The sequence below is a fragment of the Bombina bombina genome, chromosome 7 (assembly GCF_027579735.1).
Source record: "Bombina bombina isolate aBomBom1 chromosome 7, aBomBom1.pri, whole genome shotgun sequence".
Classification (NCBI taxonomy): domain Eukaryota; kingdom Metazoa; phylum Chordata; class Amphibia; order Anura; family Bombinatoridae; genus Bombina; species Bombina bombina.
Window position 1 is genome coordinate 269,841,468 of NC_069505.1, and position 27,609 is coordinate 269,869,076.

Sequence of the window (27,609 nt, forward strand, 5' to 3'; positions counted from 1 at the left end):
TTTATTTGTTGTCTATTCTGGTAAGAGGAGAGGTCAAAAAGCGACGGCTACCTCTCTTTCTTTCTGGTTGAAAAGCATCATCCGATTGGCTTATGAGACTGCTGGGAAGCAGCCCCCTGAACGAATTACAGCTCATTCCACCAGAGCTGTGGCTTCCACTTGGGCTTTCAAGAATGAGGCTTCTGTTGAACAGATTTGTAAGGCAGCAACTTGGTCCTCGCTGCATACTTTTGCCAAATTTTACAAATTCGATACTTTTGCTTCTTCGGAGGCTATTTTTGGGAGAGAGGTTTTGCAAGCAGTGGTGCCTTCCGTTTAGGTTACCTGTCTTGTTCCCTCCCTTCATCCGTGTCCTAAAGCTTTGGTATTGGTATCCCACAAGTAAGGATGAATCCGTGGACTGGATACACCTTGCAAGAGAAAACAGAATTTATGCTTACCTTATAAATTACTTTCTCTTGCGGTGTATCCAGTCCAAGGCCCACCCTGGCAATTAAGTCAGGTTAAAATTTTATGTTTAAACTACAGTCACCACTGCACCCTATGGTTTCTCCTTTTTCTCCTAACCGTCGGTCAAATGACTGGGGGGGGGCGGAGCCAGAGGGGGAGCTATATGGACAGCTTTGCTGTGTGCTCTCTTTGCCACTTCCTGTAGGGAATGAGAATATCCCACAAGTAAGGATGAATCTGTGGACTGGATACACCGCAAGAGAAAGTAATTTATCAGGTAAGCATAAATTCTGTTTTGTATAACTGTGCTGGTTATGCAAAACTGGGGAATGGGTAATAAAGGGATTATTATCTTTTTTAAACAATAAACATTCTGGAGTTGACTGTCCCGTTTAATCTTGCAGGGGTAGGCAAGATGTGTATCACCAGTGCTCTTTTGTGCTAATACACCCTTTAGGTATTTATTGGGAGAATGTATGTGTCAAACTTGGATAAGGTTTATGATCATGCGGTAACATAAAATAATTAGACATATCCTGTCTGGTATAAAAAAAATCCACATGGCTCTACAATGTGGTTGAGCATACAAGTACCTGTATACAATTACACTGATCAGCCACAACATTAAAGTCACTGACAGATGAAGTGAATAACATTGATTATATCATCACAATGGCACCTGTCAAGGGGAAGGATAGATTAGGCAGCAAGTGAACAGTTAGTTCTTGAATTTCATGTGTTGGATACAGGAAAAATGGGCAAGTGAAAAGATCTGAGCGACAAGTAATGATGGTTAGACAACTGGGTCAGAGCATCTCAAAAAACAAGTTTTGTGGGGTGTTCCCGGTATGCAGTAGTTACTACCTACCAAAAGTGGTGCAAGGAAGGACAACCTGTGAACCGGCATCAGGGTCATGGGCGCCCAAGGCTCATTGATGTACGTGGGGAGCAAAGGCTAGCCTGTCTGGTCAGATCACACAGAAGATTTACTGTAAGTTAAATTGCTGAAAACAATTAATGCTGGCCATGATAGAAAGGTGTCAGAAAACACAGTGCATCTCAGTTTGCTGTGTATGGGGCTGAGTAGATCAGAATGCCCATGATGACGCCTGTCCACCACCAAAAGCGCTTTCGATGGGGTGTTCGAGTCAGAACTGGACCATGCAGCAATGGAAGAAGGGTGCCTGGTCTGATGAATGACGTTTTATTTTAGAACAGGTGGATAACCGGGTGCGTGTGCGTTGTTTACCTGAGGAAGAGATGGCAGCAGGATACACTATGGGAAGAAGGCAGGCTGGCTAAGGCAGTGTTATGCTGGGAAACTTTGGGTCCTGGCATTCACGTAGATGTATGTACCACCTACGTAGAGATTGTTGAATACCCATTCATGGCAATGGTGTTCCCTAATGGCAGTGGCCTCTTTCAGTAGGATAATGCACCCTGCAAAAAATTGTTCAGGAAAGGTTTGAGGAACATGACAAAGAGTTCAAGGTGTTTCCTTGGCCTCCAAATTTCCCAGATCTTAAACCGATTGAGCATCTATGGGATTTGCTGGAACAACAAATCCGATCCATGGAGGCCCCACCTGACAACCTGCAGGACTTAAAGGATCTGCTGCTAATGTCTTGGTGCCAGATACCACAAGACATGTTCAGAGGTCCTGTGGAGTACATACCTTAGAGCTGTTTTGGCAGCACAAGGAGGACCTACACAGTATTAGGCAGGTGGTTTTAATGTTGTGGCTGATCAGTGTATAATGTCTTATAATTTCAGACAGGTTTTTGAAGCTGGTTTATGTCTTTAGTTTTAAAAGGGGTGGTCATATTTCTTGTCCCTCTTAGGAGACTGGCCAGAAACTGGACCTGAGCTAAACATCTTTAATCTTTAATGTTGACTAAAAAATGTATATGATGTCCACTGTGGCTAGTTTTATTAAAGGGACATGAAACCCTTTAATGATTAACATTGTGCAATTGTAAACAACTTTCCAATTCACTTGTAATATCTAACTAATATGCTCTATTCTCTTGGTATCTTTTGTTGAAGGAGCAGTAATGCACTCCTGTGAGCTAAACTCATTAGGTGAGCCAATGATAAAAGGTATATATGTGCGGTCACCAATCAAGTTTTGTCTTTGTCCTTATATCTGAAATACATTATCAATGAAAGTTATAATGGTATTGTGTTTTAATACAATATTTTGTCAATTTTTTTTTGTGTGTGTTCATTTATGAAGTCTGTGTTTTAAAGAGGATTTGCCTTTAAAATAATTTTGGTGGTAGCAGCGTAGATAGTTTAGAGTGAGTAGCATAAAAAATATTTTTTTGTAATTTTCTGGGTCTAGTACATACTAGACAGTTTGTTTTAACCCCTGAACTCATTGGACTAAGTCCCAGACTTGTCTTAAATGACTTGGCTCTGACAAACTGTTTGCAGCTGTGGCGTTAGTTAAAGGGTCAGTCTACACCAAAAATAGACTTACTGTATTGGAACTCTTGGCCACTGATTACACCATTTTACATTATCCAATGGATCATGAATTTTTTATTTTCATGCAGTCAAAAAAATAACATTGTTTGCCGTTTAAAATGGCTGTCGAACTCCTCTTTTCAGTGACATCATCATGTCTTAAGAGGTAGCACTAGCGAATCAGCAGCGTGTCGTACATGAGGATTCATTTAAGTTCACAGTGATTAGCGCATGTGCAGTGTTTGCAAATCTAACCACTCGCCTGGAACTCAAAGGGTCTCATTTTAGCAGCGGACCATGGACCAAGTAACGGGTACAAACAGGGCTCGCAATCAGATTTGTAAAACATCAACTTTATAAGTGCCTTTATGTGGACCCTTAAAGTGACTGCAAAGTATTGATTCTACAGCATGCACATAAAGCAAGCACCCTCAATCATTATTGATCCTACTGCATACGCATGCACAAAGCGGGCATCCTCAAGCACAGGAGCGAGTGCTCATGAACAACCACCAAACCCTTTGGGCATGATGATGTCACTGAAAGGAGGCGTCCTGCGGCCATTTTACTGCTTGGAAAAAAAATGATTATTGCGGTAACGTACAATGGTGTATTCAGATGGCAAGGATTCCAATACAGGAAGCCTTTTTTTGGTGTAGACTGTCCCTTTAAAGTGATGGTAAATCCAAGTGTATAGCAAATGCTAGGATTTACCATCTAAAACTAAAAAATAAATATTAGTTTCTGTCATCATTTACTAAAAATACCCGGTTAAACTCACCCTATCTTTGTGGCAAGTATATCACTAACTTAGCGCCTCTGGACGCCCTCGGCAAAGCGCTCTTCTCCAATGAGTTGACTTTCCACCTCTAGCTGTGCTCGGATGTCAGTTGACACGCACAGCTATTGGTTTAGAGGTGGAAATGTCACCTCATTGAAGAAGAGCGATGTGCCGTGGACGGGCCGGAAGCGCTGAGTTAGCGATATACTTGCCGGACACATAGGGTGAGTTTAACAGCATTTTGTTAGTAAAAGATGACAGAAACTAATGTTTATTTGTATACGTTTGTTATACGCTTGGATTTACCATCATTTTAACTCTGTGTGTTTGACAACCTTCATTTTGCAAGACACTGTTTCAGCTTTTTACATTTTTCTTTTGTGGTGGAATCAAAATTCCTTGTGTTTGGGAAGTTTCCTGAAGCAAATCTAATTGTTAAGAGTATCTATTTACATGTGCACACAGTCTCTTGTCTTGCTGATGCTCCTCAATGTTTGTCTTTGCTCGGAAATCAGTGACATTGACTGTCTTTAATGGCGTTCTCTTGTGCGACTCCTTGCCAGGAGCACAGGAGACCTCTGCTATTTTGGCAGACAAATGCTGATTTAGGGCATTCTTCTGGGGCTCTGCTAGTCTGCTTCTGGCAGAAATATGAACTGCTATTCTCTTGCTTCCCATTAAGCTATCAATGCGGCGGTCCTTTATCTCTAGTGCGACAGCAAACAGATTTGTAAATCCATTTTTGTTTTGGATGTCTTTCTTTGGTTGTATTTGTTTAAAAACTGTAGTGACTCGTTCTGTCTGTGCAAAACAAAAAGCTATCCTGTGAGCAGAGTTGTGTCCAACCCTTGCAGATGAGGGGACCTAGTAAAGCTGCGGAACTTAATTTAAGTGTAAAAACGTTGTTAGAAACATTGTCGCAACACATCTAGTGTTCATCAAACGTGCATGTTCCTAAGTCTACCTAGGTATGCTCCTCAACAAAGGATTCCAACAGAACATGGTAAATGTGATGGACGTAAATTTCATTTTTTTTAAATTGCATGCACTATCAGAATCAAGAATTATTAATTTTTCTTTAAAACCAGTTAAAGGGACATTCCAGTGAAAATTTAAATGCACATAGATAAATTACTTCTTTGAATAGGAACATATTTACAATATATATGTATTGGCAAACATGCTTCTAGTAAAAGTTATCCCTGTTTTAGTGTTAGCATTTCTGCACGTGCATGTGAAACATAGCTAGATATTCTCAGTGCACCCGCACCCCAAGGCAGAACATGTAGTAATCTGAGATGTCATCGCAGAAAATGCAGCATGTCTGCAGAAAGAACATGACACATGCAGGAACTGTTACTGCTTTAAAGGGACAGTCAAGTCCAAAAAAACCTTTCATTTTTCAAATAGGGCATGTAATTTTAAACAGCTTTCCAATTTACTTTTATCAACAATTTTGCTTTGTTCTCTTGGTATTCTAGTTGAAAGCAAACCTAGGAAGGCACATATGATAATTTCTAATCCCTTGAAGGCCGCCTCTATTTTATTTACTTTTCACAGCAGGGGAGAGCTAGCTCATGTAGGCCATATAGATAGCACTGTGATCACGCCCGTGGCTAGTGGCAGACACTGCACTAATTGGCTAAAATGCAAGTCAATAGATAATAACTAAAAGTCATGTGATTAGGGGCGGTCAGAAGATGCTTAGATACAAGTTAGTCACGGAAGTAAAAAGTGTATTAATATAACAGTGTTGGTTTTGCAAAACTGGGGAATGGGTAATAAAGGGATTATCTATCTTTTTAAACAACAAAAATTCTGGTGTTGACTGTCCCTTTAACTTTGCAGTGCTGCTCCACATCAGGCTGTTCTCTTCAAAAAGAGCTTTCCTCTGGCAGCACTGTGTAAGTTTTCCTTAAAACAGCGCATCCACAGCAAAGTGCTGTTTGAAGTAAAAAGGTCAAATATGCAGTATCAGCCTACTAACTTTTCACGGTCTACAAAGCTGTGTTTTGTGAATGACATTCTTATGAGTAATGCACCTTTTTATTACTACATTTCTGTTAGTTCAAGAGAAAAGGAAACAACATTTATTCAAGAGACATTTTACAATTCATTTTTTTTTGTCTGCAGCTAATTTGCAATCCAATTTTCAACTGTTGCCTTTTACAATTGCTTTATTCTCCATTTAATCAACACTTTGCAACTGAACCGGAGCTTTAGTGTTACTGCCTAATGTAACATAAATTTATTTTTTAAAATAACCTGCAGAAAATGTTTCCATTAAAACAATCTCATCGCAGAAAGTGAAAAAAAGTTCCGCCTCTGGGCACCCGCATTTTAAATACTGTAGCTGCTCAGAGTGCCAGTGAGGCTTGTATCATGTTAGCAATTAACAAATTGAGTTATTACCAGATGGTACAAGCCCACTAGGCTTCCTGAGCAAGTGCTGTGTTTAAAATAGTATGTGATCTGTCTGAATCAGGAATGTCTAATTATGGCTTTACTGTCTCTTTTTAAAGGGACATGTCACCCACATTTTTTCTTTTATGATTTAGAAAGAGAATGCAATTTTAAACATCTTTCTAATTTACTTATATTATATAATTTGTTTTAATCTTTGATGAAAAGCATATCTAGATATACTCACTAGCTGCTGATTGGTTGCTGCACATAGAAGCATTGTGTGATTGGCTCACCATATGCATTGCTTTTTCTTCAACTAAGGATATTTAAAAAATGAAGCAAAATAAATAATGGTAGTAAATTGTAATGTTGTTTAAATTTCTATTCTCTATCTGAATCATGAAAGAAAGATTTTGGGTTTAGTGGCCCTTTAAGTATGCATCAGCAGTTTATCTAGGTAAGCTGAGGAGCACCAAAGCACCCTGGGTGCTAGCTGCTGAATGGTGGCTATATATTGATTGTCATTGGCTCATCCATTTGTTCAGCTAGCTCCCAGTGGTGTATTGCTGCCCCTTCAACAAATGATGCCAAGAGAATGAAGCAAATTTGATAATAGAAGTAAACTGGAAGGTTAATTTTATGTTCTATCTGAATAGTGAAAGAAACATTTTGGGTTTCATGTTCCTTTTAAATACAACAGCTATAGCTTTTGTTATAAACATTTTTGCTATTGTACTGATGACACTAATATTATTATTATTATTAGCTATTAATTTTACAGTTGAATCCATAAGTAATAGATCTGCCTCCTTACTAGTAGTCCCCTATTTGTAGTTTGTTGGATTTGTTTGAAGCTGTTTAATTTTGGCAGCTTAGTGAAGGGGGTTGGGACTTTAGAGCATACCGAAGGTTTTCAGCTAGTTCAGGTGTTTTTTACTTTGCAAGAAGCAGACCACGCTTTCGACTTAGGTGATTTGTTGAAACAAAGAATCATTGCTTCTCTGCCATGTCCAACACAAAAGCTTTGTTGTAGAGGCATGACAGCTGAAAGACTGGTCAGCTTCATAGTTATTACTATACTTTTTTATTTTCTGTTCTAACCTTGACATTGTTTGAAAGTTATCTGAAGATTTATGAAACAAGAAACAGAAAAAAAAAGTTGTTGGTCTATTTTTTTTTTACTACAAATCCTGCTCATTTTTTAACCTTTAGTTTACATTTGTGGATAGTGTGTGTCCAGGAGAAATGATACAGCTGGCACAGGCTAGTTTTTAGAAGCTACTGTGCCAGTGTTCCCAACCTAATGCAGAAAATAAATCCTGTTTGGTCTCCAACCCCAAAATAGTTTAAAGAAATCCATAACAGCTTGCTTGGATAATGTAATGACCTAATCATTGTCCGAAATGAATGCCCATGGCATCTAATTCTGATGGTTTTAAATTCTACATAGATCTAGAAAGATACAAACATCCCTATCTGATGCCCAACAATGTGTAGCTTATGGTTATTCTAGTTGAACCCTACATTTGAAGTAAATTTGTTAGTCTTTGCCTTATTCCTCAATAGAATCACACACACTATTTAACTCTTAAACCTGCTACCCAAGACTGCAAAAGTCCAGATGTTACCTTTTTATCCTTGCACATTTTTTTTCTTGTTGAACACTAATCAATTAAAGGGACAGTATACACTCATTTTCATATAACTGCATGTAATAGACACTGCTATAAAGAATAAGATGCACAGATACTGATATAAAAATCCAGTATAAAATGGTTTAAAAACTTACTTAGAAGCTGTCAGTTTAGCTCTGTTGAAAAGGTAGCTGGAAAGCCCACTGCAAGTGGCAAATAAGACACTTTCCCCCCTCCCCCTTCTTTTACATATGAAAAGACCCTTTACACAAACAGGAGCAAGCTGGAGTAGGTAGCTGACGGTATTCTCATAAAACTTTGGGGCTTGGTTAGGAGTCTGAAAATCAGAGCAATATTATTTAAAAATAAGCAAAACTATACATTTAAAAAAAACAAAAAAACTTTATGGGCTATATAAATAGATCATCTACAAAACATTTATGCAAAGAAAAAATTAGTGTATAATGTCCCTTTATCAGGGTTTCATAGAACATCACTTGGGAAACACTGTATTATACCTTCGGAGAGAGTGTTTATTCTTGTACATCTTCAAAGCCTATTTGTTTCTCAAATGTGTTTTAACCTTTTTGAAAATATTGTAGATAGAGATCCATAGCATTAAAGGGACAGCAGAATGTAACATATTTCTCCAACATTGGTGTGTCCGGTCCACGGCGTCATCCATTACTTGTGGGAAATGTTCTCCCCCACAGGGAAAGGCAAGGAGAGCACACAGCAAGAGCTGTCCATATAGCTCCCCCTCTGGCTCCGCCCCCCAGTCATTCTCCTTGCCGCTCTGAACAAGTAGCATCTACCACGGGGATGGCGAGGAGTTTGTGGTGTTAGTTGTAGTTTTTTATTCTTCTATCAAGAGTTTGTTATTTTAAAATAGTGCTGGCTTGTACTATTTACTCTATAACAAGTGATGAAAATTTCTGTTTAAGAGGGCTATGATTTTAGCACAAGTAACTAAAATCCATTACTGTTACCACGCAGGACTGTTGAAACAAGAGAACTTCAGTTGGGGGTAACAGTTTGCAGACTCATCTGCTTCAGGTATGACTAGTCTCCTTCTAACAACACAGGCTAATGCTAGATGACAGTCATTTTTCCCCTCAGGGGAAACGGTAAGTCATTTTTCTTTCACCTCAGCAAAAAAGATAACAGGCTTCCCCTTTTTGTTTTTTATGCTGGTAGACACTGTTAGGGGCTAAATCGATTGGTTTTTATTACAATATTATACCATTTGAAATATTTTATAAGCTCACATACACTTGGGAACGTTTTTTATTGATCTGGCTTGTTTTAGACACCTAAATCTAGTCAGGAAGGCCCCTTGTGCTGAGGGAGGAAGCCTCATTTTGGCACTTCAGCTGTGCAGTTGAATTTCAAGGCAGTGCATGCAGATTCATGTGAGAGGGTCCTGTGGTTCAGAAAGTGACTCCAAAAGGCTTTTTTCTGTGAATGGTGACCCCTAAGGAAGGTAAAAAGCTGCAGCAAGGCTGTAGCTGGGATTGTGGTGTGTAAAAACGGTTAAATCCAACAATTAGCTCCGGTTTGCTTGTTTTAAGAGATAGAGTCTCCATATTTGCTGTGCAATACTTTCTAAGCATTAAGACACTGGGGTTCAAATTTCAGAAAAATCGGATATTGCCTTCATAGTTTTTTGAACATTCAGAAATAAATGTCATTTTATTATTTAAAGAGACAGTAACGTTTTTGTTTAAAATCGTTTTTATTGCATTGTTTGCCTGCCTAAATCTGTTTAACATGTCTGTTCCATCAGATAACCTATGTTCTGTGTGTATAGAGACAAATGTGGTTCCCCCTTCGAGTGTTTGTGATAATTGCGCCATAGCGTCCAAACAAAATCAGGACAGCTCTGTTATTTTTCATAATGTTGCCCAAGATGATTTATCTAATGAAGGTAGTGGGGATAGCTCTACATCCTCTCCTTCTGTGTCTACACCAGCTTTGCCCGTGCAGGCGACACCTAGCGCGCCAGTGCTTATTTCTATGCAACAATTATCAGCAGTAGTGGATAATTCTATAGCAAATCTTTTATCCAAACTGCCAGTTTTTCAGAGAAAGCGTGATTGTTCAGTTTTAAATACAGATAAAAAGGATGAACAATCAGACGCTGACGATGCCTTATCTATTTTACCCTCACATCAATCGGAATTGGCTGTGAGGGTAGGGCTGTCTGAGGGTGAAATTTCAGACTCAGGAAAAATTTCTCAACAGGCAGAACCTGATCTAGTGGCATTTAAGTTTAAGCTAGAACATCTCCGCGCTTTGCTTAAGGAGGTATTAGCTACTCTGGATGACTGTGATTCCATGGTAGTACCAGAGAAGTTGTTCAAAGTGGACACATTTTTAGAGGTCCCAGTGCACGACGACGCTTTTCCAATACCTAAGAGGGTAGCGAACATAGTGGAAAAGGAGTGGGAGAAGCCAGGTGTACCCTTTGCCCCACCTCCTATATTTAAGAAAATGTTTCCCATAGTAGACCCTAGAAGGGACGCATGGCAAACGGTCCCGAAGGTTGAGGGAGCGGTTTCAACACTAGCGAAGCGCACAACTATTCCTATAGAGGACAGCTGCGCTTTCAAAGATCCTATGGATAAAAAATTGGAAGGATTGCTTAAAAAGATTTTTGTTCAGCAAGGGTTCATCCTTCAACCAGCTACGTGTGTTATTACTGTCACTTCAGCGGCGTCCTTTTGGTTCGAAGAACTAGAAAGGTCGCTCCAGAGAGAGACTTCCTATGAAGAAGTCATGGACAGAATTCACGCATTAAAGTTAGCTAATTCCTTTATATTGGATGCCGCCTTTCAAATAACGAAATTGGCGGCGAAAAAAAATAGGTTTTGCTATAGTAGCGCGGAGGGCGCTTTGGCTAAAATCCTGGTCGGCAGACGTGTCGTCCAAGACTAAGTTACTGAATATTCCTTTCAAGGGTAAGACCCTTTTTGGGCCTGAATTGAAGGAAATTATTTCAGACATCACTGGGGGTAAGGGCCATGCCCTCCCACAGGATAGGCCTTTTAAGGCTAAGAACAAGTCTAATTTTCGTTCCTTTCGCAATTTCAGGAACGAACCGGCTAATAACTCCACTGCCGCTAGACAAGAAGGTAACGCGGCCCAGCCCAAACCCGCTTGGAAGCCCATGCAAGGCTGGAACAAGGGTAAACAAACCAAGAAACCTGCTACCAAGACAGCATGAAGGGGTAGCCCCCGATCCGGGACTGGATCTGGTAGGGGGCAGACTATCTCTCTTCGCTCAGGCTTGGGCAAGAGATGTTCTGGATCCCTGGGCACTAGAGATAGTTTTCAAGGGATACCTGTTAGAATTCAAGGGACTTCCTCCAAAGGGAAGGTTCCACCTGTCTCGCTTATCTTCAGACCAGATAAAGAAACAGGCATTCTTACATTGTGTAAGAGACCTATCAAAGATGGGAGTGATAAACCCAGTCCCCTCCGGGTAACAAGGTCTAGGGTTTTACTCAAACCTGTTTGTGGTTCCCAAAGAAGAGGGAACTTTCAGGCCAATTCTGGATTTAAAGATATTAAACAAGTTCCTCAGAGTTCCATCCTTCAAGATGGAAACCATTCGGACAATCTTACCAACAATCCAGCAGGGTCAATTTTTGACTACCGTGGATCTGAAGGATGCGTATCTGCATACCCCCCAATCCACAAATCTCATCATCAGTTCCTGAGGTTCGCCTTTCTGGACAAACATTACCAGTTTGTGGCTCTTCCATTCGGTTTAGCCACCGCTCCCAGAATTTTCACAAAGGTGCTAGGGTCCCTTCTAGCGGTCCTAAGACCGAGGGGCATCGCTGTAGCACCTTATCTAGACGACATCCTAATCCAAGCGTCGTCTCTTTCCAAAGCGAGGGCTCATACAGACATTGTGTTGGCTTTTCTCAGATCTCACGGGTGGAAAGTGAACATAGAAAAAAGTTCACTGTCACCGTCCACAAGGGTTCCTTTTCTGGGAAAAATAATAGATTCTGTGGAAATGAAGATCTTTCTCACAGACGTCAGAAAGACAAAGCTTCTAAAAGCTTGTCGAGTTCTTCACTCTATTCCTCAACCCTCCATAGCTCAATGCATGGAAGTAATAGGACTAATGGTCGCAACAATGGATGTGGTTCCTTTTGCTCGAATTAATCTAAGACCATTACAGCTGTGCATGCTCAATCAGTGGAATGGGGACTATACAGACTTGTCTCCCCAAATTCAAGTAGACCAGGTAACCAGGGACTCACTTCCCTGGTGGTTGACCCAGGATCACCTGTCTCAGGGAATGAGTTTCCGCAGACCGGAGTGGGTCATCGTCACGACCGACGCCAGCCTCTTGGGGTGGGGCGCGGTCTGGGACTCTCTGAAAGCTCAGGGCCTATGGTCGCGGGAAGAGTCGCTTCTCCCGATAAACATTTTGGAACTAAAAGCTATATTCAATGCGCTCCTGGCTTGGCCTCAGCTAGCGGAAGCCAGGTTCATAAGATTTCAGTCGGACAACATAACGACTGTTGCGAACATCAATCATCAGGGGGGAACAAAGAGTTCCCTAGCGATGAAGGAAGTAACCAAGATAATTCAATGGGCAGAGAATCACTCCTGCCATCTCTCTGCTATTCACATCCCAGGAGTAGACAACTGGGAGGCGGACTATTTGAGTCGTCAGACTTTCCATCCGGGGGAGTGGGAACTCCATCCGGAGGTCTTTGTTCAGTTAACCCAATTATGGGGCATTCCAGACATGGATCTAATGGCGTCCCGTCAGAACTTCAAGATTCCTTGCTACGGGTCCAGATCCAGGGATCCCAAGGCGACTCTAGTGGATGCATTAGTGGCGCCTTGGTCGTTTAACCTAGCATATGTGTTTCCACCGTTTCCTCTCCTCCCCAGGCTCATAGCCAGGATCAAACAGGAGAAGGCCTCAGTGATTCTGATAGCTCCTGCATGGCCACGCAGGACTTGGTATGCAGACATGGTGAATATGTCATCGGCTCCACCATGGAAGCTACCTTTTGAGACAGGACCTTCTAGTACAAGGTCCATTCGAATATCCCAATCTAGTTTCTCTGCAGCTGACTGCTTGGAAATTGAACGCTTGATTTTATCCAAGCGTGGGTTTTCAAATTCTGTGATAGATACTCTGGTCCAAGCCAGAAAACCTGTGACTAGAAGGATTTACCATAAAATATGGAAAAAATATATCTGTTGGTGTGAATCCAAAGGATTCTCCTGGAGTAAGATTAAAATTCCAAAGATTCTCTCCTTTCTCCAAGAAGGTTTGGATAAAGGATTGTCAGCTAGTTCTCTAAAAGGACAGATTTCTGCATTATCCGTCTTGTTGCACAAACGACTGGCAGCTTTGCCAGATGTACAAGCTTTTGTTCAGGCTTTGGTTAGAATCAAGCCTGTTTACAGACCCATGACTCCTCCTTGGAGTCTAAATTTAGTTCTTTCAGTTCTTCAAGGGGTTCCGTTTGAACCTTTACATTCCATAGATATTAAGTTACTATCTTGGAAAGTTCTGTTTTTGGTTGCTATTTCTTCTGCTAGAAGAGTTTCTGAATTATCTGCTTTGCAGTGTGATCCACCCTATCTGGTGTTCCATTCAGATAAGGTTGTTTTGCGTACTAAGCCTGGTTTTCTTCCAAAAGTTGTTTCCAACGAGAACATCAACCAAGAAATAGTTGTTCCTTCTTTGTGTCCGAATCCAGTTTCAAAGAAGGAACGTTTATTACACAATTTAGATGTTGTTCATGCTTTAAAGTTCTATTTAGAAGCAACTAAAGATTTTAGACAAACCTCATCCTTGTTTCTCGTTTACTCTGGTAAGAGGAGAGGTCAAAAAGCTACTGCTACCTCTCTCTCTTTCTGGCTGAAAAGCATTATCCGCTTGGCTTATTAGACTGCCGGACGGCAGCCTCCTGACCGTATCACAGCTCACTCTACTAGGGCTGTGGCTTCCACATGGGCCTATAAGAACGAGGCTTCTGTTGACCAGATATGTAAGGCAGCGACTTGGTCTTCTCTGCACACTTTTGCCAAATTCTACAAATTTGATATTTTTGCTTCTTCGGAGGCTGTTTTTGGGAGAAAGGTTTTGCAAGCCGTGGTGCCTTCTGTTTAGGTAACCTGATTTGCTCCCTCCCTTCATCCGTGTCCTAAAGCTTTGGTATTGGTTCCCACAAGTAATGGATGACGCCGTGGACCGGACACACCAATGTTGGAGAAAACAGAATTTATGCTTACCTGATAAATTACTTTCTCCAACGGTGTGTCCGGTCCACGGCCCGCCCTGTTTTTTTTTTTTAATCATGTTGAAATTTTTTTTCTTTATACACTACAGTCACCACGGCACCCTATAGTTTCTCCTTTTTCTCCTAACCGTCGGTCGAATGACTGGGGGGCGGAGCCAGAGGGGGAGCTATATGGACAGCTCTTGCTGTGTGCTCTCCTTGCCTTTCCCTGTGGGGGAGAACATTTCCCACAAGTAATGGATGACGCCGTGGACCGGACACACCGTTGGAGAAAGTAATTTATCATGTAAGCATAAATTCTGTTTTTTTTAATTTACTTTTTTTTTTTACAACTGCAAATTATAAAATGTATGAGAATTTGCTCTTTAATGTTTATTTGTGTATATGAAATAGCTAACAGGAAGTGGCAAAGAGCACCACAGCAGAGCTGTCTATATAGCTCCTCCCTTAGCTCCACCCCCCAGTCATTCTTTTTGCCTACTCTAAGTACTAGGAAGGGTAAAGTGAAAGAGGTGATAAAATATTAGTAGAAAAGTTCTTCAAGCAGTGGTGCCTTCTGTTTAACCATCTGTCTTGTCCCTCCCGTTCATCCGTGTCCTGTAGCTTTGGTATTGTATCCCACAAGTAAAGGATGAATCCGGGGACTCATCGTACCTTATAGAAGAAAAGTAAATTCATGCTTACCTGATAAATTAATTTCTTCTATGGTACGACGAGTCCACGGCCCGCCCTGTCATTTTAAGGCAAATTATATTTTTTTATTTTAAACTTCAGTCACCTCTGCACCTTTTAGTTTCTCTTTTTTCTTCCTGTACCTTTGGTCGAATGACTGGGGGGTGGAGCTAAGGGAGGAGCTATATAGACAGCTCTGATGGGGTGCTCTTTGCCACTTCCTGTTAGCAGGAGGATAATATCCCACAAGTAAAGGATGAATCTGTGGACTCATCGTACCATAGAAGAAATTAATTTATCAGGTAAGCATAAATTTACTTTTTGTGTTTTGAAACCACAACCCAATAAAATGCGTTGAGCTTGTAGGTATAATCAGATCTCATTACTTTATCACCTTGTGTACAAATACCTGATTCTTTATCTTATATCTGTAAACAAAAGACCAATATTTGGAGAGAACAATGGCAAATAAACATTTTATTTCTATGTTGATCACATTTTTCTTACCCATAATTTGCTCTTTATCTTTTTCAGTGTCCATTTACAGTATCTGGTTTTATGACAAAAATGACTGTCAACGGATAGCAAAATTGATGTCTGAGTGAGTATGTTTTAATCCCCATTCACAGTTTTATCTTGAAACCTGTCTAGTTTGAATTCTGTGGTATGTTTATGGGTTATTCAAATTATTTATTATATGATGATAATAATGATAATATATCTATTAACTTTTCTTTCCTATGACATGGAGAGTCCACAACGTCATTCCAATTACTAGTGGGATATTCAACTCCTGGCCAGGAGGAGGAGGCAAAGAGCAACCCAGCAAAGCTGTTAAGTGTAACTTCCCAGTCATTCTCTTTGCCTTTCTCAATGGAGGATGTGCGAAGAGGTGTCTGAAGATATTTAATCCTTTTATGGGTGGCTTTTAGAAGTTAGCGTAAAGGTTGTCTTTGCTTTATTTCTAACATTATTGCTACCCCTTCATAGAAAGCCAGGGTTGGTTACTCTGATCTTTCCTTTTCTTCAGGTCCCTGATAGAGAGTAGAGTGTCTCACACCTAAGAAGATGTTCCTGCTCTGCAGCTGAAGCCCAAGGTTCCTGTCAGGATGAAGGGTTTTTTTTTCCGTCAAACCACGGGCTGCTGATAAAGCTGCAAGACTGGTAAGTCCCTTGATTCCATTTTCCCTCGATGGCTTGTGGTCTAAGTGAAGGGAGCTTAATGGCTATGGATAGGGGACTTTTGCCTGTTTTAAATTTTTTCTTTGAGGGTCAGAATCTAGAACCTTATGGCATGTTATCATTTGAAGCTTATAGTCTTTAGCTTAAGAATGCCGGTTGTTTGGAAATGCAACTCTGTTTAATGCGGAGGTCTTTGCATGCTTGAGCTCTTACAGGAAGTTCTATCGGACCTCTGATCTTCCATATAATTATATCTGGGAACAGAAGTTTTGTCACTAATTATTCAGCGAGAAAGGTGTTTTGGTACAACATTAAATAAATTGTACATACATCTAGGAAGACACAGCTGTGTTTTTTTTGTTCTGCTATATGCGCGCACTTTAATCTCTCAGTGATGGCGGCGCTATTACAAATCACATATACATTGTGATTTTTCCTGCCTTGTCTTTTTCTGCTGCCTGAGTGTTTGCAGGGTTTTACTTTAGAGAGATCTTCAACTGTTGCTCCTCCGTCTACATCGACGAGAGTAGACGCATGTATCAGTATTAGTTTTTCTTTTATTGTGATACGATCTGTTTTGAGGTTAACCTGTACCTGACGGCTAATGGCCGTTTGTTTAAACTATATGATACAAACTCCTTAAATGGACCTAAGAGTGAATAGAGGCGGCTTTTTTATACGGCCGCTGTGACGGATACCCTGACTGGGTAGCTCCGCCAAACGGGTCCTGCTTCCACCTTACCGACTGCAGCTATGTAGCTGGCAAGTGACCACAGCTTGTAGCCACCCCCTGATGCCCCGCCACCACCAGTACTCAGGGTCCCACCCTGTGGCAGACTCCAGCTACCCAGACTGGTGCCAGAGTGTCCTTCCTCTGCCTGGAACAGGCTGCTATGTAGCCCAGGAAAATGATTCTACAGACTAGCATTCAGGTGAAACAAGACCTGACTTTATTGGGACAAACGCACATCTTTTATACACACACACATCTTGATAAAACAGGGAGACAATTCCACAGTTTTCCCGCCATTCCCGCCCCTCCAGACTGACCTGTGCCTCCATAGCAACCATAATCCCACAGAATCCCAGGACACAGTGGTGATGGTTTTGGGGTGATCCTGGGAAAGCGGCGGCACTTCCAGGGTGTCATTTGAAAGCTCTCGGTCCCCAGATGCCACAGTACAAAAAGCGGCGTGATTCGTTATTGGGGACCAGAGATACAGCCTGTTGGTTATGGGGGTTGGGGGTGTCCAAAAACCCCCGGTTCCCAAAGCAGCTCCCCTCCGGTAATTCCCCCACCTCTTTTCCTCCCTAGGGGCTGCTAATCCCCAAAAGAGTGGAGCTCTGGGGCACATGGTTGCTGGAGCGACTAGGGGTAAAGTTAGCGGGTGTCCTGCTGTCCTGTGACCCACCGGGAGTTCCAGGAGCCCGGACAGCCTGAGAGGGGTTTGGAGGGTGTCCGTTGTGAGGCGGCCGACCGGGAGTTCCAGGAGCCAAGCCAGCCTAGGAGGGTTTTCCAGGTCAAAGACCCAGCTCTTCTCTAAACAAAGTTTGGAACACAAAACCATGCAAACAAAAGCTTCCAGAGATTGTGGTTGCTCCGAGGAGCCCAAAACCACTGAGAAACAACAGGGGTGAGGATGTAGGGGGGTGGGGGGTAGCCTTAGCTGTCTGGTATCTGTCACATCTCCCCCCCCCCCCCCCCCCCCCCAGTTCGGCAGACCCTGCTAGACTCTCAACGGGTCGGCCTGGGGCTGTCTGACGGTGGCCCTCCACTTCTCGGTTGCTGGGAGAGGTGATCCCATCTCTCCAGAGCTTGGGGCATCCTGTGGGGTTCCGGCTGGCGTTTTATACCCTGCGCCCCGGGCGCAGGAATAGTCACTTAAGGCAAAGTCCCAAACAAGTATGCCAAGACCGGCTCCCAAACAATTACTGTCCCACAAGTTCCAGGGTCCTCAAGTTCCAGGGCCACACTGCCTCTCTCCGTGACACTCGTTTTACTACCGGCGGACCCACCCCAGACCAGAGGGGGAGGTTGCTCCTTGGTGAGGCAGGCAAAGCTCGGGTGCCCAAACATGTAGCACCAACCTACACTGGCTCCCCGTCAACAAGAGAATCACCTTCAAGCTCCTAATCCATGCATTCATGGCCCTCCACAACATCGGTCCTGAATACATCAACCACCGTGTCAATTTCTACACCCCCTCCAGACAACTCCGCTCTGCCGACCAAGCACTCGCAGTCATCCCCCGCATCAAGAAAAAAACAGCTGGAGGAAAATCCTTCTCCTATATGGCAGCAAGGTCATGGAACTCCCTCTCTCTGCACCTCAGACAATCCACCTCCCTTACAAACTTCAGGAAAGACCTCAAGACCTGGCTCTTCGACTGAATCGTCTTCCCTTAGCCCCCTCTCCCCCCCTCCCATAGCGCCTTGAGACCCTCAGGGGTGATTAGTTTGCGCTTTACAAATACCCGATAGATAGATATAAGCTTTACTCCTCCTTGCCTAATGCAATGCCTGCCCCCGGTGAGAAATACTCCTGGACAAGAAAAGGGTAGAGACCCTGCCAAGCTACTGAAGGGAGAGACCATCTGTCTCTTCTCCCGAGAAGGAGATCTACCGCTGGGGAGCAAGGTCTGCTACCTCCGCTCCATGGGAAAATGTGCTGCCGCTGGGGAGAGTTATCGACATCCATCTCTCCCTGCAAGGGGTTCTCTGTAAGGGGAGGGAGGACGACTACCTCCACTCCCAGGGGATGACTCTGCCGCTGGGGAGAGAGACTGATTGTCTCCTCTCCCGGCTCCTGGCTCTGCTGCTGGGGAGAGAGACCGACTGTCTCCTCTCCCGGGAAGGGTTTCTGCTGCTGGGGAGAGTTATCGACATCCATCTCTCCCTGCAAGGGGTTCTCTGTAAGGGGAGGGAGGACGACTACCTCCACTCCCAGGGGATGGCTCTGCCGCTGGGGAGAGAGACCAATTGTCTCCTCTCCCGGCTCTGCTGCTGGAGAGAGAGACCAACTGTCTCCTTTCCCAGGAAGGGGTTCTGCTTATGGGGAGGGAGGATGACTACCTCCGCTCCCAAGGGATGGCTCTGCCACTTGGGAGAGAGACTGACTGTCTCCCGGGAAGGGGTTCTGCTGCTGGGGAGAGTTATCGACATCCATCTCTCCCTGCAAGGGGTTCTATGTTTCTATGTTTCTATGTTTCTCTGTAAGGGGAGGGAGGACGACTTCCTCCTCTCCCTGGTTTCCTGGAGCTGTTACAGGTGCTGGGCAGAGGCCGGCGGCTCTCTGCCCTGTTGCCAGCGCTTCTGCTGGGGTGGCTCCCTTGTCCAAGTCTATAAGTTCGGGGCCAGGCTGCTGATCTGTATCTAGCAGCTCGTCGTCTCTTATGCTCTGTTGCCACTCATCTGAGGTCAACGTCCATGATTCCCAGAGTGCTGCACCACAGCTCCGTGCAGACTCTGTGGCATGCTGCAGAACTCGGTCTAGCAGCCTCTTGTATGCCTTTTCCAGTTCCCATTCTTTGACAATAAGCGATACCATATTGGATACCAGCCAGGGTACCCCCGAGATATCCAACAGCTGCTCTCGGGAGAGGCCAATGTTTGTTACTCTCAAGTTTTGCCCCTGCTCCCCAAATTTTTGGGTCTTCTGTCAACTTTTCCAATTAGTAACCCAGGGCCGCCAAAGCCCTCTGTGGGGGAGCAATCCTCCAGCCATGGCCGTGCTTGTATAGCGAGCCATCGGCAGGTCCCCGGTAGCCGTCCTCCACCCACATCTCTGCCCGACCAGTCTATCTAGTTCCGATAGCCATTCCTCCATGGGCTGCTCTCCCAGGAAAAGCACTCGCAAGTCCCACCGGACCGCAGTACCCTCTCATAATCTGTGGGGAGGACCTTTCCATCACAATCCTTTTCTTTGTTGAAGCCTCTCCCTCCATAGTTGCCAGCGGACAATGCTCCTCCAGCTAAACTGGTCCAGTTCAGAACCAGGACCGTCCAGCTGGGTCAGTTGCCTCCTGTACTCCCCTTAGGTACTCTGCTTCCATGGTTACTAGCAGGAATCGTGTGGAAGAAGCAGATCTTCAGTTGGTGGTTTGGATGTTCCAGGTAGACGGAAGCATCCCACCGCTGCCAACCAATGTGACTTGATACCCCGGCTACCCCGACTGAGTAGCTCTGCCCAAACGGGTCCTGCTTCCTCCCTGCCGACTGCAGCTATGTAGCTGGCAAGTGACCACAGCCTGTAGCCACCCCTGATGCCCGCCAGCACCAGTACTCGGGGACCCACTCTGTGGCAGACTCCAGCTACCCAGACTAGGTAGCTCTGCCAGACTGTCCTTCCTCTGCCTGGAACAGGCTGCTATGTAGCCCAGGAAAGTGATTCTAGCAGGAGCCCACCCAAATAACTAGACAGACTAGCATTCAGGTGAAACAAGAACTGACTTTATTGGGACACACACACACCACTTTTATACACACACACATCTTGATAAAACAGGGAGACAATGCCGACAGTTTTCCCGCCATTCCCGCCCCTCCAGACTGACCGCGCCTCCATAGCAACCATAGTACCACAGAATCCCATTACACAGTGGTGATGGTTTTGGGGGTGATCCCAGGGGAGAGGCGGCATTTCCCAGGGTGTCATTTGAAAGCTCGGTCCCCAGATGCCGCTGTCCAAAAAGCGACGTGATTTGTTATTGGGGACCAGAGATACAGCCCGTTGAAGTTATGGGGGTATGGGTGTCCAAAATCCCCGGTTCCCAAAGCAGCTCCCCTCTGGTAATTCCCCCACCTCTTGTCCTCCCTAGGGCTAATTAATCCCCAAAAGAGTGGAGCTCTGAAGCACATGGTTGCTGGAGCGAACAGGGATAAAGTTAGCGGGTGTGTTCTGCTGTCCTGTGGCCGATCCGGGAGTTCCAGGAGCCCGGACAGCCTGAGAGGGGTTAGGTGGTGTGTCTGTTGTGAGGCGGCCGACCGGAGTTCCAGGAGCCAAGCAAGCCTAGGAGGGTTTTACAGGTCATATTCCATCTCTTCTCTAAACAAGTTTGGAACACAAAACCATGCAAACAAAAGCTTCCAGAGATTGTGGTTGCTCTGAGGAGCCCAAAACCACTGAGAAACAGGGGTGAGGTTGTAGGGAGGTGGGGGGGGGTAGCCTTAGCTGTCTGATATCCTTGACAGCCGCATTTCAGTCCCTCTTATCACAGGCCCTGAGTCGGCTTATTTCTGTAAAGATTATCGCATCAATCTGCCGTCCAGTGTCTGCTGCAAGCGCTCTCTAGTACCAGTGTCTATATCGACAGGGCATAATGTTTCTCTTTTTTTTTCATAATGCGGTAGCCTATTCGCCTTGGACTGTGTAAAGGATAAGCTTCCTACATTTATTTAGCACTTCATATGGATCTATTAGGGGGTATTTATAAGACTGCCCTAAATGTATTTAATCATTTATTTACACAGTTGTATTTATAAAGGTTTGCACCCTTATAGTTTGTAAAAGTTGGACAGGGGGCTGAATATCTTGCTCCAATCCTTATTGCTAAGGGGTTTATTGCCATCTTGTGGCAGTTTTAATGTTAGAATCAATTTCTTGCTTATCAAACGTATTTCCTTAGTTTGTCATGCTGCATATACAGTAGTAATATTTGTGTGTATATATGTATATTTGTGTATGTGTATATATATATATATATATATATATATATATATATATATATATGTGTGTGTGTGTGTGTGTATGTATGTATGTATATATAATATATATATGTGTATGTATGTGTGTATATTATGTATATTATATATATATATATATATATATATATATATATGTGTACATGTACGTACATATTTCTTATATTTTGCTTACTGGTCTTGGAACCTAATTTATTTTTGTTAGGTCCTTGTTTAGTATGGGGACTAAAGTATTCCTCTATCTCACATTGAGGTGTTATCTTCTGATGTCTGTGACATCATGCTTTTGTCCCATGCATATATTTTATTTTATATTATTAATGAGCTTCAGTCACTATGATGTTGGTTGCCTTGTTCTATGTACAATAGGAGCAATAATTTTTAATCCTCCATATTGAAAAGGCTTGCTATCCAATGTCTATGACATCATCCTTTCTGTACAGGCTGATATGCCTATAGTTATTCTTCTGGGATCCCATGGATTGACAGCTATTGGCTTACTTAAGAAAGATGTTCTTTCTCAGTAGTCTTCAATGTCATCCAATCGCAAGTATTGCTACATTTGTTTGACTTGGCAGCTTATTGGAGCAATGTTTTGTCTGGTATAGTTTCTGACATGACTACTTTAGAAAATATCCTAGATAGGATCAATGTTTAAGACCTTGCTAATATTTATTTTCTGTAATACCAGCATGCAAGTTAAAGGGTTATTTCCTTCCTCAGGTTAGGAAGGATTCCCAGATCCTGGAAACGGGAAAATAGTATCCCTAGGTTACAAAAAAGGATTCAGGTCTTACTTCTCCAGGGACAGGTTTTTCCTGTCTGTTTCCTGCAGTTCAGACAATGAGTGTTCTTAAACTGTGTGAAGAACCTGTCTTCCCTGGGAGTGATTGTTCCAGTTCCCATACAGGAACAGGGTAAAGATTTTTATTCAAAACTCAGGTGTCCCATGATGGCTAAGTGGTAAACTTTGCTGCCTTCAAAGCTGAAGGTCAGGAGTTCAAATCCAGCTGTGACTAGGTGTTCTTCACAGAGAGTGCCCTTTAAATGATGGGTTACAAATAGCCTTGCCTAAATCATGATTTGCAGGCTACCGAATTTGCATTTAGATGGAAGCTATCCGTTCCATTTTCTCCTGGGTTCAGGAAGGTCAGTTCATGACGACTTTGGCCAGAAGGATGCATATCTTCATGTTCCCATCAAGGATCTTATCCATTTGTGAGGTTTGCCTTTCTAGACAAGCACTTCCAGTTTGTTGCACTTCCATTTGGTCTTGCCACGGCTCCCAGAATATTCATAGTTTCTAGGAGCTCCTTTGGCAGTGGTCAGATCCCGGGGAATTGCTGTAGGGCCTTTCTTAGACACATCTTTGTTTAGGCGTCATCTTTTCATCTAGCAAATCTTATACAGATGATGTTGTTTTTTTCTATGGTCATATGGTTGGAAAGTAAATCAGAATAAGAGTTCCCTAATTCTAGCTTCAAGGGTGTGTTTTCTTAGGGACAATCATAGTTTCCCTGTCTGTGAATATTTTCCAGATGGATGTCAAGAAATCTAATCTTCTTTCTTCGTGCCTTTCTCTCCAATCTGCTTTTCGCCCATTGTGGCTCTATACATGGAGGTGATTGGTCTGATGATTGCTTTATGGACATCATTCCTTTTTTGCTCGGTTCCATCTGAGATCTCTGCAACTATGCAGGCTCAGTCACTGGAACGGAGTCCATTCAGATTTATCGCAAAAGATAGATCTGGATTCCCTATCAAAAGATTTTTTTCTCGTTGTGGATTTCACAGCAATTTTTGGCTCAGGATACTTGCTTCCTGAGACCCTCCTAGGTGATTTGACTACGGTTGCTAGCCTATTCAGCTGGGGATCAGTGTAGGGTTCTCTAAAAGCTCAGGGCCTGTGGATCCAGGAATCTTCTTCTCTCCCTTTAAACATCTTGGAGTTGAGAGCTATCTTCAATGCCTTGGTAGCTAGGCTTCTTTTAGCTTTAGTCCGGATTCTCAGATTACAGTTGGACATTATCACCTCAGTGACTTACATCCACCAGGAAGGACCTCGAAGTTCCTTGGCCATGAAGGAGGTGATTTGCATTCAGCAGTGGGTGGAAGCTCACAATTGTCTCCTATCGACCATCCTCATTCCAGGAGTGGACACTTGGGAGGCAGATTTCCTGAGCAGACAGACCATTCACCCCAGGGAGTGAGCTCTCCATCCAGAAGTGTTCCAGAGTTGGATCTGATGGCATCCCGCCAAAACTCCAAGGTCCTCAGGCCGTTCTCAGGCCGTTCTGATAGATGCTCTAGCGGTTCCTTGATTGTTCTCTCTGGCATATCTGTTTCCTTCGTTTGCTCTCCTTCCACAAGTTATTGCTCGTATCTATTAAGAGAGAGCATCAGTAATCTTAATTGCTCCTGCATGACCTCGCATGATCTGGTTTGGGCTCTGGTAGGGGTGTCATCTCTTGGAGATTATCTCTGAGGAAGCTCCTTTTAATTCAAGGTTCCTTCCTCCATCCAAACCTAGATTCTCTGTAGCTAACTGCTTGGAGATTGAACGACTAGTCCTGTCTAGACGTGGTTTTTCTGCAGCGGTCATTGTTACTATGCTTCAGGCTCGCAAGTCTATTACTCGCAAGATTTACCATAGATAGGGTGTTAATATCTTTATTAGTGCGGCTCTAATGGTTTCTCCTGGAGCCGGGTGAGGTTTCCCCGTGTTTTATCTTTTCTTCAGGATGGCCTGGAGAAAGGTTTCAGTCAGTTCTCTGAAGTGTCAGATTTCTGCATTATCTACTCTTTTGCAAACGCCTGGCAGACTTACCAGATGTTCAAGGTTTTGTACAGGCCCGGATCAAAATCAGGCCTGTATTTCTGTTGCTCCTCCTTGGAGCCCTAATCTAGTTCTTCAAGTTTTGCAGTATGCTCCTTTTGAGCCAATGCATATTGTTGATATCAAATTGTTATCTTGGAAGGTTTTGTTTCTCCTTGCTTTTTCTTCAGCTCGCAGGGTTTCTGAGCTTTCAGCTATGCAGTGTGATTATCCCTACCTTATCTTTCATGCAGATAAGGTGGTCCTTCGTACTAATTTAGGTTTTCTCCCTAAGGTGGTGTCAGATCGAAACATTAATTAGGATATTGTAGTTCCTTCTTTTTGCCCTAATCCTCTTTCTCATAAGGAACGTATTTTGCATAACTTTGATGTTGTGCACACTCAAGAATTTTACTTGCAAGCTACTAAGGATTTTTGACAATCTTCTGCCCTGTTTGTTCTCTTTCTCTCTCTTTCTCTCTCTTTTTCTCTCTCTCTTTCTCTCTCTTTCTTTCTCTCTCTCTTGAAAAGACAAGCACTCCAGTCACAAATGCCTGGGGTGCAACCGAAAAGTTTAGAAAATCGAATGAAGATTGCACTCACCAGAACTTTTTACCAGATTTATTTCTTAAACAGTGACAGACATACAAAAATATAGATGTATCTATGCCTTCTTCTACTTGTTATATATATATATAGAGAGAGAGAGAGAGAGAGCTATATTTTTGTTAGTGTGCTGGTTGCGAATCAGTAGTTTAAAGCTGTGTTTGTCAATCTATTAACCCTGTTTGCACAAATCCTGTGTGTAGCATTAAACTGTCTGACATAAGATAAACAACGTTGCTGCTAAACTAATTTAACTATAAATTCCCTTCTTTAAATGACTCGGAAGTTTTAAACAAATACTGTATGACAAGTTAATTTATGTCCCAAAAACCACCTTCAGGAAGCTATATGTATAAGAGACTTGTGTAGTTCCTTTTATACTTTGCACTATCAGCATGGGAACAAAAGCTTTCGCGGTTGCTATAGCAACTGCTGAGCTGCACATTCGCAAAAAGAAGCTGAAAGATTATGGACACGCAGAAGTACGCAAATAGTGTGTGAGAAGGGATTGTGCTGCGGACTCCAGTATTGCTGGTGAGCAGCAATACATGTCGGTCTTACAGTCTCACTATGTTATTAGAGCATGGAACGTTTATTTTAAATTGGCAGTGAAATTTATATAAATTAATAATTTCTTCTTTATTGTGCAAAACACAAAAAAGATGTGTATTGAGATCTGTAGAATATATTGTAATGGTTATAGGAAAAGACTATAATGTTCCTTATAAGTTTAATTATCAAATGTTTTCTCTATTTTGAATTTTTTTCCTAAATTGAATGTCACTTTCAAAATGAGAAAATACAAAATTAGTTTGTAACAATGAATATCAATATACAAATATTTACATTATATTTAATAGTTATTTCTCCTGTTAAGTGTAGTCAGTCCACGGGTCATCCATTACTTATGGAATATATATCTCTTCCTAACAGGAAACTGCAAGAGAATTACCCAGCAGAGCTGCTATATAGCTCCTCCCCTCACATATCATACTCAGTCATTCTCTTGCAGCCTAACTAAAAAGGAAGCTGTGAGAGATCTGTGGTGTTTTTTAACTTAGTTTATTTCTACAATCAAAAGTTTGTTATTTTTAAATGGCACCGGAGTGTGCTGTTTATTCTCAGGCAGCATTAGAAGAAGAATCTGCCTGGGTTTTTTTTCTATGGTCTTAGCAGACGTAACTAAGATCCACTGGCTGTTTCTCATCTGAGGAGTGAGGTAACTTCAGAGAAGGGGAATAGCATGCAGGGCTCCCCTGCAACAAAATGAGGTATGTGCAGTAATTTATTTTCTGAGGAATGGTATTGACTGAGAAAATACTGCTGATACCATTGTAAAGTAAGTTCAGCCTTAAATGCAGTGATAGCGACTGGTATCAGGCTGATGTGTGTGTGTGTGTACACTGAATGGAATTGACTCTGAAAATACTGTTAATACTGAAATAATGTATGAGCCTTAACTGCAGTAAAAACGACTGGAGCAGGCTTATTAATAATAATACATAACTTTCAAATGTATGTTTAAAACGTTTACTGGCTTGTTAATCGTTTTTGTGAGGTACTTGGTGATAAAACTTATTAGGGCATGATTTTTACCACATGGCCATTTTTGTTTTCTGCATAGAAACAGTTTCTGAGCTTCCCCACTGTTGTAATATGAGTGGGAGGGGCCTATTTTAGCGCTTTTTTGCGCAGTAAAAATTCAGTCACAATCTGTCTACTTCATCCTCCATGATCCAGATCGTCTCTAGAGAGCTCAGGGGTCTTCAAAATCCATTTTGAGGGAGGTAATCAGGCACAGCAGTCCTGTGACAGTGTATTTGACTGTGAGAAAAACGTTAATTATATAATTGTTATCCGTTTTTGGGTACTAAGGGGTTAATCATCCATTTGCTGGTTGGTGCAATCCTTTGCTAACTTAATACATTTACTGTGAAAATTTGGTTGCTATAACTATTTTGGTCATTGTTATTTCAACTGTGTCAGTTTTTCTGTGCTTCTTAAAGGCACAGTAACGTTTTTTTATATTGCTTGTAAATTAATTTTGAAAAGTATTTCCAAGTTTGCTAGTCTCATTGCTAGTTTGTTTAAACATGTCTGACTCAGATGAATCTCTTTGTTCACTATGTTTAAAGGCCAATGTGGAGCCCAATAGAAATTTGTGTACTAATTGCATTGATGCTACTTTAAATAAAAGTCAATCTTTACATGTAAAGAAATTATCACCAGACGACGAGGGGGAAGTTATGCCGACTAACTCTCCTCACGTGTCAGTACCTTCGCCTCCCGCTCAGGAGGTGCGTGATTTTGTGGCGCCAAGTACATCAGGGAGGCCCTTACAAATCACTTTGCAAGACATGGCTACTGTTATGACAGAAGTATTATCTAAGTTGCCAGAATTAAGAGGCAAGCGCGATAGCCAGGGCCGCCACTAGGAATTTCGGGGCCCCTGACTCATCCATTGATCAGGGCCCCCTCCTTTGACATGTGCAATTTTTGACCAAGTGACTAAAACGTATATGCACTTTATTCTTAATTGTCTATTTAAACTTGGAAATGTTGTAAAGGTAGTAACATACAAACACACAGACACACTCATACACTGAAACA

The 27,609-nt window shown here is 42.6% G+C and overlaps 1 protein-coding gene across 1 annotated transcript in view; it reads left to right on the plus strand.

Moving 5' to 3' along the window:
* The window catches only part of DCP1A (decapping mRNA 1A), a 262,738-nt gene that overhangs the window by 46,408 nt on the left and 188,721 nt on the right, over positions 1 to 27,609 (plus strand). Inside the window, exon 4 of the mRNA XM_053720746.1 lies at positions 15,231 to 15,297. Within this exon, the coding sequence (XP_053576721.1) occupies positions 15,231 to 15,297 (67 nt within the window). The remainder of the gene's footprint in view (positions 1 to 15,230; positions 15,298 to 27,609) is intronic.